Below are 14,903 nucleotides of genomic sequence, written 5' to 3' on the forward strand. Positions count from 1 at the left end.
TTTTTCAGAAAATGGATTATTTTTAGGATTATTATAATTTTTATGAAAGGTATTGTTTTATATATTTATATATATAGGTGCTAGAACTTTTGTTCCTCATCCTGTTTCTTTAACAATTGATAATGTTGGTGGAACAGCTACTTTGTTGGGTCTAGTTGCAATGGCAAAAGATGTTGAAGGTCTATATGCAGCAGTAAAGGCTTTGGTCTGTGTTGTGAAAAGCAACAGAGCAGCACAACAAGAAATGGATAGAATGAAACGATATCAGGTAAAACTTAAATTAGTTTATATTTTGCTTTTACTAAGTTTTGTATTTCATTTATTGATTATCTGATTTGATATTAAGGAAAAATTAATACAGTAAATGATTCAAAGGAAAATATATGAATTACATTAGCTTGTGCACAATATATCTTTAAAAAAATTTTGTACAAAAGAAAATACTGAATGCAATTTTCAGCTATTATGTTTGACTCCTATTTCACTTTAAAACTTATTTCTTAACAGATTATTTCCTTATATATTATATTTCTTATATATTTTTTATTTAGATTATAACTTATTTCTTGTCTAAAAACCAGCAATATTATCATATAGTCATGCATGTAAATAGATTTTTCAATCTTCTTAGGTTTTTTAATTGTAAAAATTATGTGTGAATTTGTTTATTATGTTTAACTGTTATAATTGCAAAATTTTTTTAATGAAAGCTGCCCATTTTCTAACTATTGAACAAATGCTTATATGAACTATTGTGATGAAATATGGTTAATATCAATTAGTAATTTGATTTAAATAAAAAGGAAACTTGTATTGATTTTAATTTTCTTAGTTTCTCTGATTGATTGATTTCTCTTTCTTAGTTTTTCAAAATAATTTTGGTGCTGTTTAAAGCAAAATATTTTTTTGGCATCTCAAACATTATTGAAAAACTTCATATTAAATTCTTTTATTAGACATTAGCCATGCTTCTTAAAAAAAAGAGAAGTCTCTTGAACAGCCACATACTTCATTTGACTTTCTCGTTGGTTGGAACAGTTGATAGTGGTAGAGAAAGCACTTCCATCCCTAATGTTTCAGCATTTGAGGATCTTTTATGTGATCTAGAGGTAAAAAAAAATTTTAAATCTTATAATATATTTTACAGCAATTCATTTTTTTTTAATTATTTGAAAATATACTTTTGCTTTTTTCATATCAAGATTCTTTGACAATTTATTTCTTAAATATTATCAGGTATGGCAAGATTCTCCTGGTGATCTCCAAAAATCCTTGTATGAGCATTTTTGTGAACTTGCTGCTGAATCTAGGTAATGAATAATAGTTCTGATATTTTTATTAACTTGAATTTAAAAACTGACTTTGTCAATAAAAATAATTGCAAAAAAGATTATTCGTAAATAAATAAGATCAATTATTATTGAAATGTTGTTTCTTCCTATTTATTGTTTAATTTTGAATATCATTTTTTTTTTTTTTTTTGCTACATATTTAGATGGGGGAAAATGTTTTTTGAATATTTATTATTGTTTCAATTGATGATTTTCTGTAGCCCCAATGTATCAATGTAATTGGCTGCTGGCCACTATGTGGTTGGTTTTTTTAAGAATCAAATTTTTTTCAGACTTACTCTTTTAACCCAATATAGCCTCTAATATGTTGATTTACTGTGACAGTTATAATCTACTTGATAAAAAGTGCAGTTAATTCTTTTCTGATTTTTAATAAAGTGAAGAAGCTGTTTACTGGAACTGATGTTTATCATATGCAAGATGATGGAATTGTTACAAAGACTTATTATTTTTACAGTGAACACAGATCCAATATCAAAGTCCTCCGTGATTTAAACATGGTTAGTCGTCTTTTGCATGTTCTGAAACAATTACATTTATCATCAGCCACTTGTCGTATACTTTGCCGTCTGCTGTGTATTTTGCTACAGGATACAAACAGGAATGTGGATTTGAGATGGTAAGGAAATTATTATAAAATATTTTGTGAATAATTGGTTTATTTTATGTGTAAATGGATTTTTTTTTTTGAAATAAAGTTGGTATTGTTTTGTGTATGAATAATTAAAATAAATTAGGCTATTTTATTGAACAGAATAATAATAAAAAAGCTGAATAATTATTGCATGGCTTTCAATGAACAGAATGAGTGGTTTCTATCCTCATGTTTACCTTAATAATTCTTCCAAAGAGAAATCTATACTGTTTAGGCTTCTGGCAATGCTATAAAAGTGTTATTTTATTCTACTAAATTTATTTATTCAGCCAATTTTTATTATTATTTTTACATTGTTCTCTATACTTTTGATTGTTTTAATTAGCAATTACTTGTCAGTTACTTTCTTTGTAATAAGTATCCATAATTTTTGTTTGCATTAATAATTTAATTTATTTTGAAAATCGGATAACTTTATTATTGCTGTTTGCTTCCAATAACATTAACACTATTTTAATGTTATAGTTTGATAATCTGAATAAGTATAAGCCCCTATGCTTGAAAATTTTGGTAAACGCTCTTAAAAAATAAGCAAAAGTATGTAACCAATTTTATAAGTAGTTGTATTGCTGTGTATGTGATGTATTTTTAATTGATATTTAATGCTTGATAAGGCTATTGCATTTTTTTAAAAATTGTACATAGTTTTAGGAATTTATTCTTTATTACAACTTCAAATGCATTAAAATTCTGTCAAGATGGAAGATTTTTAAGACCTGAATAATAAATCTTATAGAACAATAAAAATGTGTAAAGAAAATCTTTTGAAATTCTTAATTTGTATATTTATGTTAATGCAATTATTTTTCTTATAGTTTTGGACAGTTTATTGCTGCAACTATTCCTTTATCTTCTGTAAAAGAAAAAGAAATGAATGTAACAGGAAATATCAATAATGCTCTTGTAAATACTGGTATGTTTTAATTTTTTAATATATATATATAAGATTTTATCGTAACTTCTCATTAATGGTTTATTTAATTTTTGCAATATTTCTCTTGCTTTATACTGTCATTTAAAAGAAAACATTGACTTGTACTTCATTTTATCATTCCATAAAAAAAGATTTTCTATTTATAAAATAATATTTAATTATTTATTTATTTTATGTAATTAGAATTATCAGGGTCTGTAGTGTCATGAAAAGTGCTTAAATTTGAAAATGATTTTTAAGCACCTTAAAAACCAGGCACCAGGAGTTCCAACTAGTGTTAAGATAATGCTTAATGAACATTTTTCACTTCTTTTTTCAACAGTGGGCATCGGCATATATTGAAATGATTATTCCAAAGACGCAAAATTCGAACGAAATGTTTCAAGCATGTTGCAACCCGAGCTTCTTTAGTATTCTAGATACTGACGAATTTATTTTAGCCGTATCTGGTAACTTCATGTTTAACCTTATGGGCTATTAGAGATTAAGCAGTTTGGTTCTCATTAACATAAAATAAGATGCACTTGATGCAAAAATAGAAGAAACTACTCTAATCTCACAAATAAAACATATATATGATGTTTTTGTTCTAATAACCATGAAGTCATGTTAAATTCAATCATTGTTCGTGTTTATTTGTTATTTTGAGGCAATCTTTTGAAAACTACAAAAGGGATTTTACTATATGACATCGAATTGGTATTTACTGTGGCGTGTAATTACGTTATTGATTGTGTAAAATCCAGTGCACTGAAATTTTAGTTTAAACCATAACATTTCAATTATAGCGATTTCTTTTGTGGTATTCTTTTTAAATGTCACTTAAAATTGTTGCAAATTATCTTCCATAGAAAATTGATATTGCAGACTTCCCCTTGAATATATTCTGCAGTTCTTACTTTACTTCCCTTCGAATATATTCAGCAGTTCGATTTACTCTATACACAATAGAGTAAGTCTTAAGAAATACGAGTTAAGTTTTCAGAAGTTGCATTAAAGGTAAACTGAAAAAGATACATAGACATTTCCGAGAAAACTCAGTATGGTTTGTTTGTTTTTTTCAAATAATAATAATAATAACAATTTGGTTTTGCATAAGTTGTGGATTTTCAAATATGTATATAACATTTATTTCAACAATTCCACTCAAATTAAACAGACGTATTTGTGATATTTCTTACAAATGCATCTGCACATTTGAAGAATTATTTTTTTTCATGTGAAATATTTTTATTTTACTCTGTATGAATAAAATGTATTGCTCTTTGGAATAATAATAAAAAAAAGATACATAGAAAAAGAAATTTCTGAAATGGAAGGAGAAATTAAAGAATTATTGCAAAAAGCTAATGAAACAAAGTATTTTTCACTTGTAGCAAAGTGCAATATTATTAAAAGAAAAACCAGAGGGAGTGGTCTCCACAAAACTTTCTCACATACTCTCTAATAAACTTGTCATGCCCTTGCATGCTCATTGGCATACAATAAATAGTTACGAAATATAAAATTTAGTGGGAATTTAGCATTTTTACTGAATCTATCGTGTCATCCTTGGCAGCTTGTTTGGTGATTTATTTCTGGAACAATGTTAATAACATCAGAAAATGGAGTTTGTGCTTTAGACACATTTCTCTCAACAGATTGAAACACAAATTTCACACAAAACCTCACTTGTATTACAAAATCCCATACCTAATTTGATATATTTAAGATATTTCGTTTTTGAATTATTGCATTAACATGTTTATGAAAGTATAGATCGAAAGATAGTCGACCCGTTGTTTTTTTCCCAAGCTTTGACATATGTCTACACTATAGATGTTAAATCTGTGTACTAATTCTTATTGATCTAGCTCTTTTCGATTTATAGTTATCGTATTAACTAATATTTGAACAGACAAACTTCCACAAAACCGATTTTAATCAAAAATCGATAGAAATCCGCAAATCTGGTGCAAAGATTGTATACCAAATTTCAACCGTCTAGCTCAAAGCCTTTTTGAATTTTCTTTGTCATAGACAGATAGAGAGATGGACATTTTCCAATAATATGTTTTTGGAACAGGAAGATCTAAATGTAGAGATTTGTTAACATCTCGAGTTTGAGTTTATACTTTCTGAATACTATACGAGAAAGTAATAAATGAGTGAAACAAACTTTTATGAGGTATAGAATCTAAAATTGCAAATGAGAAATTAAAAAAAATAATTAATTAAAGTCCGCTGTAATAATAGTGTTTCTTTAACCCTTTTCTTGTTTTTCTGCTTATTTCTGTTCTCATAAATATTTATATTATCTAGTTTGTTTGTTTTTTTGTTTAAAAATAAAGGCAAAATAAAAAAAAGTATGTATTAGTTCATTGAATTAAATTTATCAATATCAGATAATTCTGTAAGATTTTTGTCATTTTAACTTTTGAGTTGAGGATTTTAAAATTAGGAAAAAATAGTTACTTTTTACAAGACAATTTTATTTTAAACTGTACACATAAAGACATAAAAATTGTTTAATTGCATTTTTTTTTTCGTTATGAGCTTAAATTTATAGTTATAAAATGCTGTCAGCTTTATCTGATGTTGCATTTTTGTAACTAATTTGAAATTCCTAACTGATTAATTGTGTTTGCTAGCAATTAACATAGATGTTTCTGTTAGGAAATGGTAGAGACCATTTTCCTTAATGACCTGTGCAAATAATTTTCATTCCATTATGTATTTACTTTACCAATTATTTAAATCTCCATCAATTAAAAATCTAATCCAAATTTAAATCTGTAATATTGATTTTATTCAGTTTGCTCATAACTCAAATTTTCAGAATTTCCTTGTATTATTTATTTCTTAAGATAATGTTGCCAGTATAAATAAGAGATGAGGTTCGATTCAACCTCTAAACAATGTTATAATCCTTTTTAGAATTTGCAATATCATATTAGAATATTCCGATTAAAATATAAAAAGTAGTCTCTTGTGAAAGATTATAACTTTAAAAATGCATATTTAAAACTTCCAAAAATATTTTTTTTTAATTCTTTAAAAACTGTAATTTATTATATAAAAGAAAAAAAATCCTACTCTTAGAAAATATTTGGGTTTATGTATCCATGTGTGTACAAAGTACACACATGTGTGCTTAATTTTTTTCACTAAGATGCTTAAAAAGTGTTTAATTTTTGCATCCATTTTTCACTAAGAACCTTGAATTACATCATAATCAAAAGTTTTTCTATTCTGTTATTTTTTCCTCTTGAAACTGTTCAAACTATTTATCTAGTTATTATTATTTTATTAATTGTAGTATTTCACAATTAAAAATTGGATTTACCTATAATTTATACATTCATATTTTTTTAATATTTAACTAGATAGTATACATGTATATCATTAGATAGTATACATGTATCTTTTCATACCTAATTTATTTTAAATTTTGACCAAAACTCCTATGTAGTAATCAAAATCAACATCATTTCCTTTCAGAAAAGAAAGATTTTGTTGACTCTAAAAATAACCAGAATATTCTGCTCAGGAACCATTGCCTTGCCTTACTTTCTTCTTTACTGTCAAGATCAGGAACAGCCAATTATACGTAACTATAGTACTTTTCTTTATTGTAGAAAAAAAGTATTCTCCGTGTCTTGTTTGTACTTAACATTAAAAACAAATTAATTAAATTTGAATGGAATAATAAGGATTGGTTTTAGAATTGAAATTTATCTGTTTCAGTATGTTCCTATTCTCATTAAATTAATTTAAGAAGAATTAGGTATTATACTAACACATGAATTCCTATATTTCTGTCATTTAGTTCATGGAGATTCTGAATTTTACATTATAAAACAACATTTCATATTCCTTACTCTTATCCTTATAATTGGAAAGACATTTTTCAATACAATTCTTAATCTGTAATAGAAGATATGAATTTATTCATTGTATGTATATATCACATATTTATATATTGATGCATTAATATATGTTCAGAGCAAATTTAAATATGCATACTAACTGTATGCATATTTAAATTTTTGTAGTCTGTTTAATTTTGATATTGCAACATAGATCAAAACAAGGCAAATTATATTGTCCATGTTAAATGCATAAAAAATAGTCTATGGATTTTGGCTGGAATAATCAAATCGTGAATTGATGAGATTCATCATTAAATTTATCTGTATTTTGAAATTTAAAGGCCTTTCAAAATTTGCAAATTATAAAGATTAAATATTTTTATGATTAGCTAGCTCTCTTCTTAACATCAATGTGGGAAGGTAGTGCATGAGTTTTCACTCTGTATGTTGCATTTGATGTATTCAAGAAATTTTAAATTTTTTCTTTTCAAATTCTTTTCTGTTACTTCCAATTTCTGTATTGACAGCGAGTCCTTTCAAAACCAGTTTAAGGGTTCAGTGTGATTTATTCAATGCATTCCTTCCTGTGATTATTTCAAATGCATTCTTGCTTTTTATTGTTTAGAAGCTTGATAATATTTCAATGCTTCTTATTACCGTTTTACATTATATGTAATTTTTTGAAAACTCACTTTTTTTTTTTCAGGTTCTGTGAAACAGTCATAAAATGCTTAGGGTATGACTGGGTTTTACTTTTCATTCAGGAACATTTGCATCCTACTACTATTGTGTGGGGACTAAAAATTTTAGCAGTCTTTTTAAGCCATCAACATCTGCTTTTAATATTTAGAGAATCATCGATGAATGGAGGATGGTTAGCTGAAACTGAAGCTGTATTAAGCAATCGAGTTGATCTTGCTTTAGGTAAATTTTTTGTGTTTAATTGTTAAAAAGGCAATAAAAACACTAAAAAGTATTCTTTAACATTTATAAATTCTTTTAAAATAGAATTTATTTTCAGACATATTTTTGATTTGCAACCATATATTTTGATATAATTAAATGCAAATAACAAAAAAAGGTGCATTTGAATGCTTAAAATATTTTATTTACTGTAAATAAAAGAATTGTAGTCTTAAAGGAGCACATATATTTATCTTGTTTTGTCATGATAAATTTAATTAATATTTACTACTTACAGTATAGTGTGAAATAATATTTATGTTGTAGCAGTCTTCTGTTATTTTCATTACTAAATTTTTTAATTGGTTTATGTAAAAAATAGCATAATCTGTGTAAAATAAAATAGTGATTTTTTTAGGGTATTTGTTTTTCTCAAAAATATTTACTGAGTACTTTTTTTTTTAAATTTTATTTATAGGATTTAATGTAAGTGGTACCAATATGAAATCATCCTTTGGTAGTGTTGATGTCACAGATGAAGCCTCTCATGTTCCTGGATTCCAACATCTTCAGTACCTAATGGTGTACCATGTAGAAATACCAGAAGCCTACCTTTTGTTATTGTCTATTTTATTAGGTCTTTTCCCCGCTCCTTTGCCTCAAACTATTAAAGTAAGAATTTTTTTCTCCTTCTATCACTACTTTTGTTTCTCTGATTGCTAATATAAATTTCAGTTTATTATTTAAGTTATTATAGTTTTTTTTTATTTATGAAATTTATGCTAGAATTTATTGAATAAAAAGTGAGCTTTGTGTTATTTTTTATATCCCTCTTTTATTAATTTCTCTAATTGGTCAAGTTGTAAATTTTTCTTAGTTGTTCAATTTCTTTTCTGTTGTTTTTCTGCAGAACATAATTTATTTTCTGCCTTTTATTACTTATTTATCAAATCTAAACTCATGTTTTTAGTGCTTCTATCTGAATGAGAACTTCAAACTTGTAAATCCCAATTTGAACATTTTCATTTATATAAAATGAGGCAAATTTTTTAATAAAATCTTGAAATGAAGAAATTTCTATATTTAAAAAGTCACTAATTTATTAAACAATATTTGTAAAACAGAAATCAGTCTTGTTAAATAGAGATAGTGCTAAACTTTTATTTGTAATAATGTTAAGTGAATAATAGTTATGGATCTATCTTTCAAATTAATAATTTTTTCACTTACCTTAAGGGGAAGGGGATTTTACTAATTTAAGTAACTTAAAGTAAATATCCTCAAATTAATGTCAGTTCTAAATTTTATTTTTTGAAAAAAAAAAAAAAAAAAGAATACTTCATCTTTTTGTACTGCTGTTTTTTATTATTTATGCTAATTTCTTTTTCTGATTAGTGTAGCACATACTTCAAAGGATGTGTTCCATTGAATAGATAATTTGATATTTTATGCTTAAAATTCATTTATTAATTTTTTCTCCAAAGTCCATAATGATTGAATTATTCATTTCAAAATGAGTAATTCAATGAGTTCACTACAATAAACAGGTTAATTATATTTTTGATTTATTTAGTTCACTCCAGAAGCTCTCTGGAAATATTTGTTTGGTGCACCTACAGGCCAAACTCCTAATAATCAAATTATTCCAAGAGGAGAAATCTGTCAAGAAGCTTGTGTTGTTGTCTTGGCTATGATCAGAACAATTATACATAGTGTAAGTTACAATATGTTATTTGATCATTATTTAATCTAATCTGCTCTAAACTGATATAAGATTAAAGATCACATCTGATTTAGGAATGTGAGATATTGCAAATTATATAATTTTTAAATGGAACAATTTGGGAAATTTTATTTCATTCACTTTTCATTGATGCTATTGTGTAACAAGGTCATGGTTGTTTCAGATAATTTCTGGTCTTGATCCGATGCATCATTAATTAAAAGCACAATTGAAGGAGTAAAAATTAGGTGTATGAAATATATTATGTCAGTTGATGTCTGTATTTGGTTTCATGATAAGGTTTTTTTCAAAAGTGAATATTTTCTTAGATTTTCGGATAGTTTTTATTATTATTTAATGCTTTATAAAGGAAGTAAATAAAAGCTTGTATACTATTTAGAAAATTATCTATACCCAAGAAAATTTCGTATTTTGCATCCCTTAAAGATGTGGGTTGTTGCTTAGATATTTGTTTCTCTTATTAAAACAAACTTTAAGCAAACTTTTAAGCAGAAATAACTAGCTTATTGGATATATTTTTATTCTTGGTTGACTTCAATACATTAATTTGATTCCTGAATTTAAAAATTAAATGAAAATAAAATATGAATTAATATCCTTGTAATGCTAGTTTAAATTGCAATTTTAATTAAAATTCAACAGATTACTTTTTTTGTCCTTCCCCAGTAATATTAATTATTTTATTTAAATTCAGTGATTAATTATCCATATTCATCCAACTGTTTTATAATTAAATCACTTATTTTTCCTTAATATTGAAATATTAAATAAATTTTTTTAAACCTTTTTTTTTTTTTTTTCGTAAGTGAAGTACAAGACTGAGTTTATGAATCATAGAAAATGTAAGCATTTCTGTATTAAGTAAGAAGTTTCATATTTCTTTCAATACATATACTGTGTTTTTAAAATAATTTGATGCACATTTTCAGTAATTATAATGATTGCATAATATTGAGTCAACATGAAATTAATAAATCAATTACTTGTATCGGAGTTTATGTAGTTGTATTTTCCGAAAGAATATGATTTTTAGTTGATTAAATTTCAAGTTATTTGTCAGTTTACAGAAATCATATGAAAGCACTAATTAAAAGTAATGTTGACCTCAATAGAAATTAAATCTCTTACCCTTCTAGAGTATAATTAGAATTAAACAACAATGAAGTACTGATTTTAGGAATTATAAATTTAATTTTGCATATTAGCCTACTAATTAGTATAGAAGTTAAAAATTTTATAAATTTTTCATAATACTTATTGCAATAGAATACTTAATGCAATAGTTTCATGACACACCTTTCCGAAAATTTTGGCAAATCTTTACTAATCATGATCTTTAAATCCCTAATAAAAACCTCTCATGTGGATATATTTATAAATAAATAGTTTTATTTATAAATATATATATCTATAAATATTCAAATAGTTTTAATCAGATTTAAATAAATGAGGAACATATTATAGGGAGAATGATATCTCAGTTCAATTTTAAAATTGAGATGGGCAAGCCATCTCAAAGAGAAGGAATGATGATATTCAAATATTTTTATTTCCTCTTAATTCCCCTTATTATTGAAATTAGAAAGAAAAAAAAGCATGTGAATTGTTGTTTCACTGTAACAATTGAAAAGTGGTTTTAAAGTTCCCTTGTTTTATCTGATTTCGTAATTAACCTTATGATACCTTGTTGGGAATCTCTCATCACTTGCATTCTTTTTCATCCTTTTAGTTTCAGTTTCTATGAATTTAGAAGAAGAAATACTAGGGGAAGGGGGGGGGGGCATGACTTCATACAGACAAAATCTACCTTTGCCTTCCAGTTTGCTAGTAAGATATTAAAAAAAAAAAAAAATAGAACTGTTCCATTTAAAACTGTTAATTGGCTTAAAAGTATTTAAAACATAAGCTGTCATTATTTTATAAATAATTAGCAAATGTTTTCTTTTTAGGCTATCGATTTGGATGATGCTGTGTCAGACTATACAGTTACACTTATACGTTTCTTCGTGTCATTATATCACAACCGTACTGATTTTCTGAGTATATGTATGTCACAAGAAGTCATCAGTGCTTTAGTGTGCACTTTATTCACACCTAATCCACCTGCTCCTGAACAGGATATTGTCAATTCTCCATTAGATGACTTCCAAGTAAGAAATGATTTTGGTTTCATCAAAATAATATCTTTACTTTCATTTGTTGTTGCTCTTAAATTATCATTTTTCTGTTAATGTTCATAATTGATGTAGGAAGTCTGTATTGATCCTGCTAATATTTTTAATATCCTTGCACAAGATTAACAAAAGTGTAAAATGACAAACTTCAGAAAACTTTTTAAATTATATAAGAAAAAATGTTTTTTCCTTTATAATTTTTTTGGATTTTTTTTTATAAAGTCTTCAATAAAATTAATTTGTGACAAGTTTGAGTTCTTCATGTAAGCTGTTTCTATATCAATATGTATTAATGTTGTCCTAACTATGTTTTTGAAATTGAAATAGTACTTTAAGTATATGTTATTAAAGTTTTGGGTTTTTTAAAAGTTATTTTCTATATTCATCATAAGAATTCTAGAATAATTTTTAAAAAAAATCAGGTGAGTAGAATGATCATGAGTGATGCATGAGGGAGAGTCAAAAAGTAAAAGGACATTTGAGAAATGAGGCATTTATTCTAACAATTATTTCTGCGTACCATCCTGAACTTTAACACACTTTTTTGTTTCACAGGTTTATTTTTTTTTATTCTGTTGGGGGAAAAAAGTTTTGCGACAGAATTTGTATCCAATTCAAAAGTATTTGTAATCAATTTTGCACCACATCAATGACTTCTTCTTCTGTTCTTCTTCAGGTCTAGGCTATATGACAGGTGTTCCAGCTCTTTGAATCCCAACTCCTTTATTGTTTCAGCGGTTATCTTGCAGCAGGGTGACATCTTTTCGCAGTTTTCTATGATGTTTGAATCTGATTGCAGGTTTCAGTTTAGTCTAAATTAGTCGGTTTTCTACGACTGTATCCTCAGCAACTTTCAAATTGTCCTCATTGGTTGATGATGATGGCCTGTCTGATTTGTTTCCATTACATAAAGAAGAATTTCCCTGTTTGAAACACTCTATCCATTTGTAGATCTTGCTTCACAATAAACAGATGTCACCACACTGAGCTTGCATTCGATAAATAATTTCTGTGTGTCTAACACCTTCCACAAGCAGAAAGAGAATCATTGCCCTCATTTCCTCCTTTGTTCAAATCGACAATGGACCTGCTATTTGTAATGGTCTGCTACACTTCAATACGGGAATGAGAGTGACATGTTGAGTAGAAGTGTTGCTGATTGCACTAATACAGCACTAGATAATAGATGTGTTACAAAGCTCTGAAAAGAGAAACTGAAAACTATCTTTACTTTTTTACTTTCCCTCATATATTTTCCAACAAAATCTTACAATATTTTTAATTACATATTAAAGATTTTCTACAAAATAAAATTTTTTTAAGAACTGGAGAAAATCAAATTCACAAAGGAATTTTTAAAGAGTTGCAAAAAAAGGAAATAAATCTAAATTTCTTTTTAGACCCAATAATTGGTATGTTAGATAAATTCTTAATAACTATCTCTATTTTTTAAAAAAATATTCAAATGTTGCTTTATACCTATAGAGATATATTACGGTTTCCTTTTAATTTTAACATTTTAGTTATAAGTTCATAATCTCAGTCAACATAAAATTTTGAGATGGGAAATTTCTTTCTTAAAATAATGTTAGAAAGAAAATTTGTATTTTTATATAAAAACAAATAAGAATTGCAAATAAAATAAATTTTTAACTTCAGAAATGTATTGGAATTTTAGGTGTTTTTTGAAGAATTTTTAAATATGCATCCTGATATCAGCTGTTTATTAATTATGAATTCAAGGGTTTTCTTATATTTTCCATTTAGAATTTTGATGCTGAACAACAATTTGTATTTCTACAATCCAAAGACAGTTCAAGTTATTATGAAAGAGACTCTCTAACTACCCATAGTGCTCGGAAATATGTAATGGATTTCTTACGTGTACTTGTGGTTGATAGTTTTTCCTTGCCACCAATGCCAAAACATACACCTGTCATAGATCTTCTTTTGGAAGTGAGTGAATATTTTTTTGGATATTTATAATTTTTGTTATCATATAAATGTTTTTTTTAGCTTAATCATTTTTAAAATTTAAATAAAAAGAAATTGTTTGTGCTAATGAGAAAATGACTAAATTATTGTTATTATCAGTGTCCAGTATTGAAGAATCAATTTGTTTTCAAGATTTAATTTTAATTCCAAAATTATTTGGTATAATTATATGTTAATCTCTTTTTTTTTTTTACTTCTGTTAATGATCCTAACTCTTAAATAAGTGGAGTTACTAATTTTAGGAATTATTTTTATCTATTTCTCAGCACATTGAATTTCTCATGGTAGGAAAATGTTGCGTTTCAAAAAGTAACAATGGAAGATAAATTTGAATGTATGTTATATAAATGACTTTTGTTGCTAAAGTATATGCTTAATGTAGTTTAGAATTGCTATTAAAGAAATAAGTACATATTTAAAAAAAAAAAAAGAATATTTACAATCATAATTCTGATTCAGTTTGACAATTATTAATAGTTGGAGTTAGCAGTTAGAAATAATTTGATAGTGTATATTTCTTATATCTTCAATACTTTTTTGGTGAAACCAATTACATACCACCATTTAAAAAAATATGTATTAGTGCAACATTAGTGGTTATGTCCGATTTTTAAATAGCCTGGTTTATAATTTAAAACATATTTTTAAACTTGACCTAAAATATTTTTTTATTCATCAATCAGATAAGGCATTATAAATATATTTACAAAATTATTATAGAAAAAGATTGGTCAAGTTTTAATTCTGATCAATTTAGTCAATTTACTTTTATTTCGTGTTCCTCTAAACTATCTTGTATCCAATATTTTAAAAATCAAAAACATCATGTAATTCCTTTATTTTAAAAATAAAATTTTAAAAAATTGCTTTGTTTTACTAACAATTTTCTCTCTTTCAGTCATTTGCTTTGCATAGCATGTGTTTTGTGATAGATTTTTTCTTGTTATTAAAATATAGGCTGTACCAATAGACTCTACTCACAATCAACAATGTGAATTTCAAATTGAGATTTTATCACTTGTGATGGACCATTTGCTGGCTGCTGATGTTCTTCTTGGAGAGCAGGCAGCCATGCCTATTATTGCTGGTGGTAGCTACAACAATATTGTGCCAAATGTTTTCTACTTTACTAGTTGTCTTGTTGATAGACTTTGGCATGGTAAATATTTTGAAAGATGTATTCAAACTTATAAATGTTATACTTCCTGTTGTTTGCGTCATTCTTAAGTTACTGAAATGCTTTCATTTTTTATATGAAAATTTCTTGCTCCTCTTTATTAATAAATTCCTTCTAT

At 26.1% G+C, this 14,903-nt stretch overlaps 1 protein-coding gene across 1 annotated transcript in view; it reads left to right on the forward strand.

Moving 5' to 3' along the window:
- Positions 1 to 14,903, forward strand: part of LOC129974870 (WD repeat and FYVE domain-containing protein 3-like) — a 103,639-nt gene that overhangs the window by 46,354 nt on the left and 42,382 nt on the right. Inside the window, exons 26-37 of the mRNA XM_056087637.1 lie at positions 78 to 268; positions 957 to 1,109; positions 1,237 to 1,310; positions 1,810 to 1,971; positions 2,823 to 2,920; positions 6,422 to 6,530; positions 7,499 to 7,716; positions 8,174 to 8,367; positions 9,269 to 9,409; positions 11,389 to 11,589; positions 13,381 to 13,569; positions 14,566 to 14,767. Of these exons, the coding sequence (XP_055943612.1) occupies positions 78 to 268; positions 957 to 1,109; positions 1,237 to 1,310; positions 1,810 to 1,971; positions 2,823 to 2,920; positions 6,422 to 6,530; positions 7,499 to 7,716; positions 8,174 to 8,367; positions 9,269 to 9,409; positions 11,389 to 11,589; positions 13,381 to 13,569; positions 14,566 to 14,767 (1,932 nt within the window). The remainder of the gene's footprint in view (positions 1 to 77; positions 269 to 956; positions 1,110 to 1,236; positions 1,311 to 1,809; positions 1,972 to 2,822; positions 2,921 to 6,421; positions 6,531 to 7,498; positions 7,717 to 8,173; positions 8,368 to 9,268; positions 9,410 to 11,388; positions 11,590 to 13,380; positions 13,570 to 14,565; positions 14,768 to 14,903) is intronic.

Source organism: Argiope bruennichi, chromosome 7 (assembly GCF_947563725.1).
Source record: "Argiope bruennichi chromosome 7, qqArgBrue1.1, whole genome shotgun sequence".
Taxonomy (NCBI): Eukaryota; Metazoa; Arthropoda; class Arachnida; order Araneae; family Araneidae; genus Argiope; species Argiope bruennichi.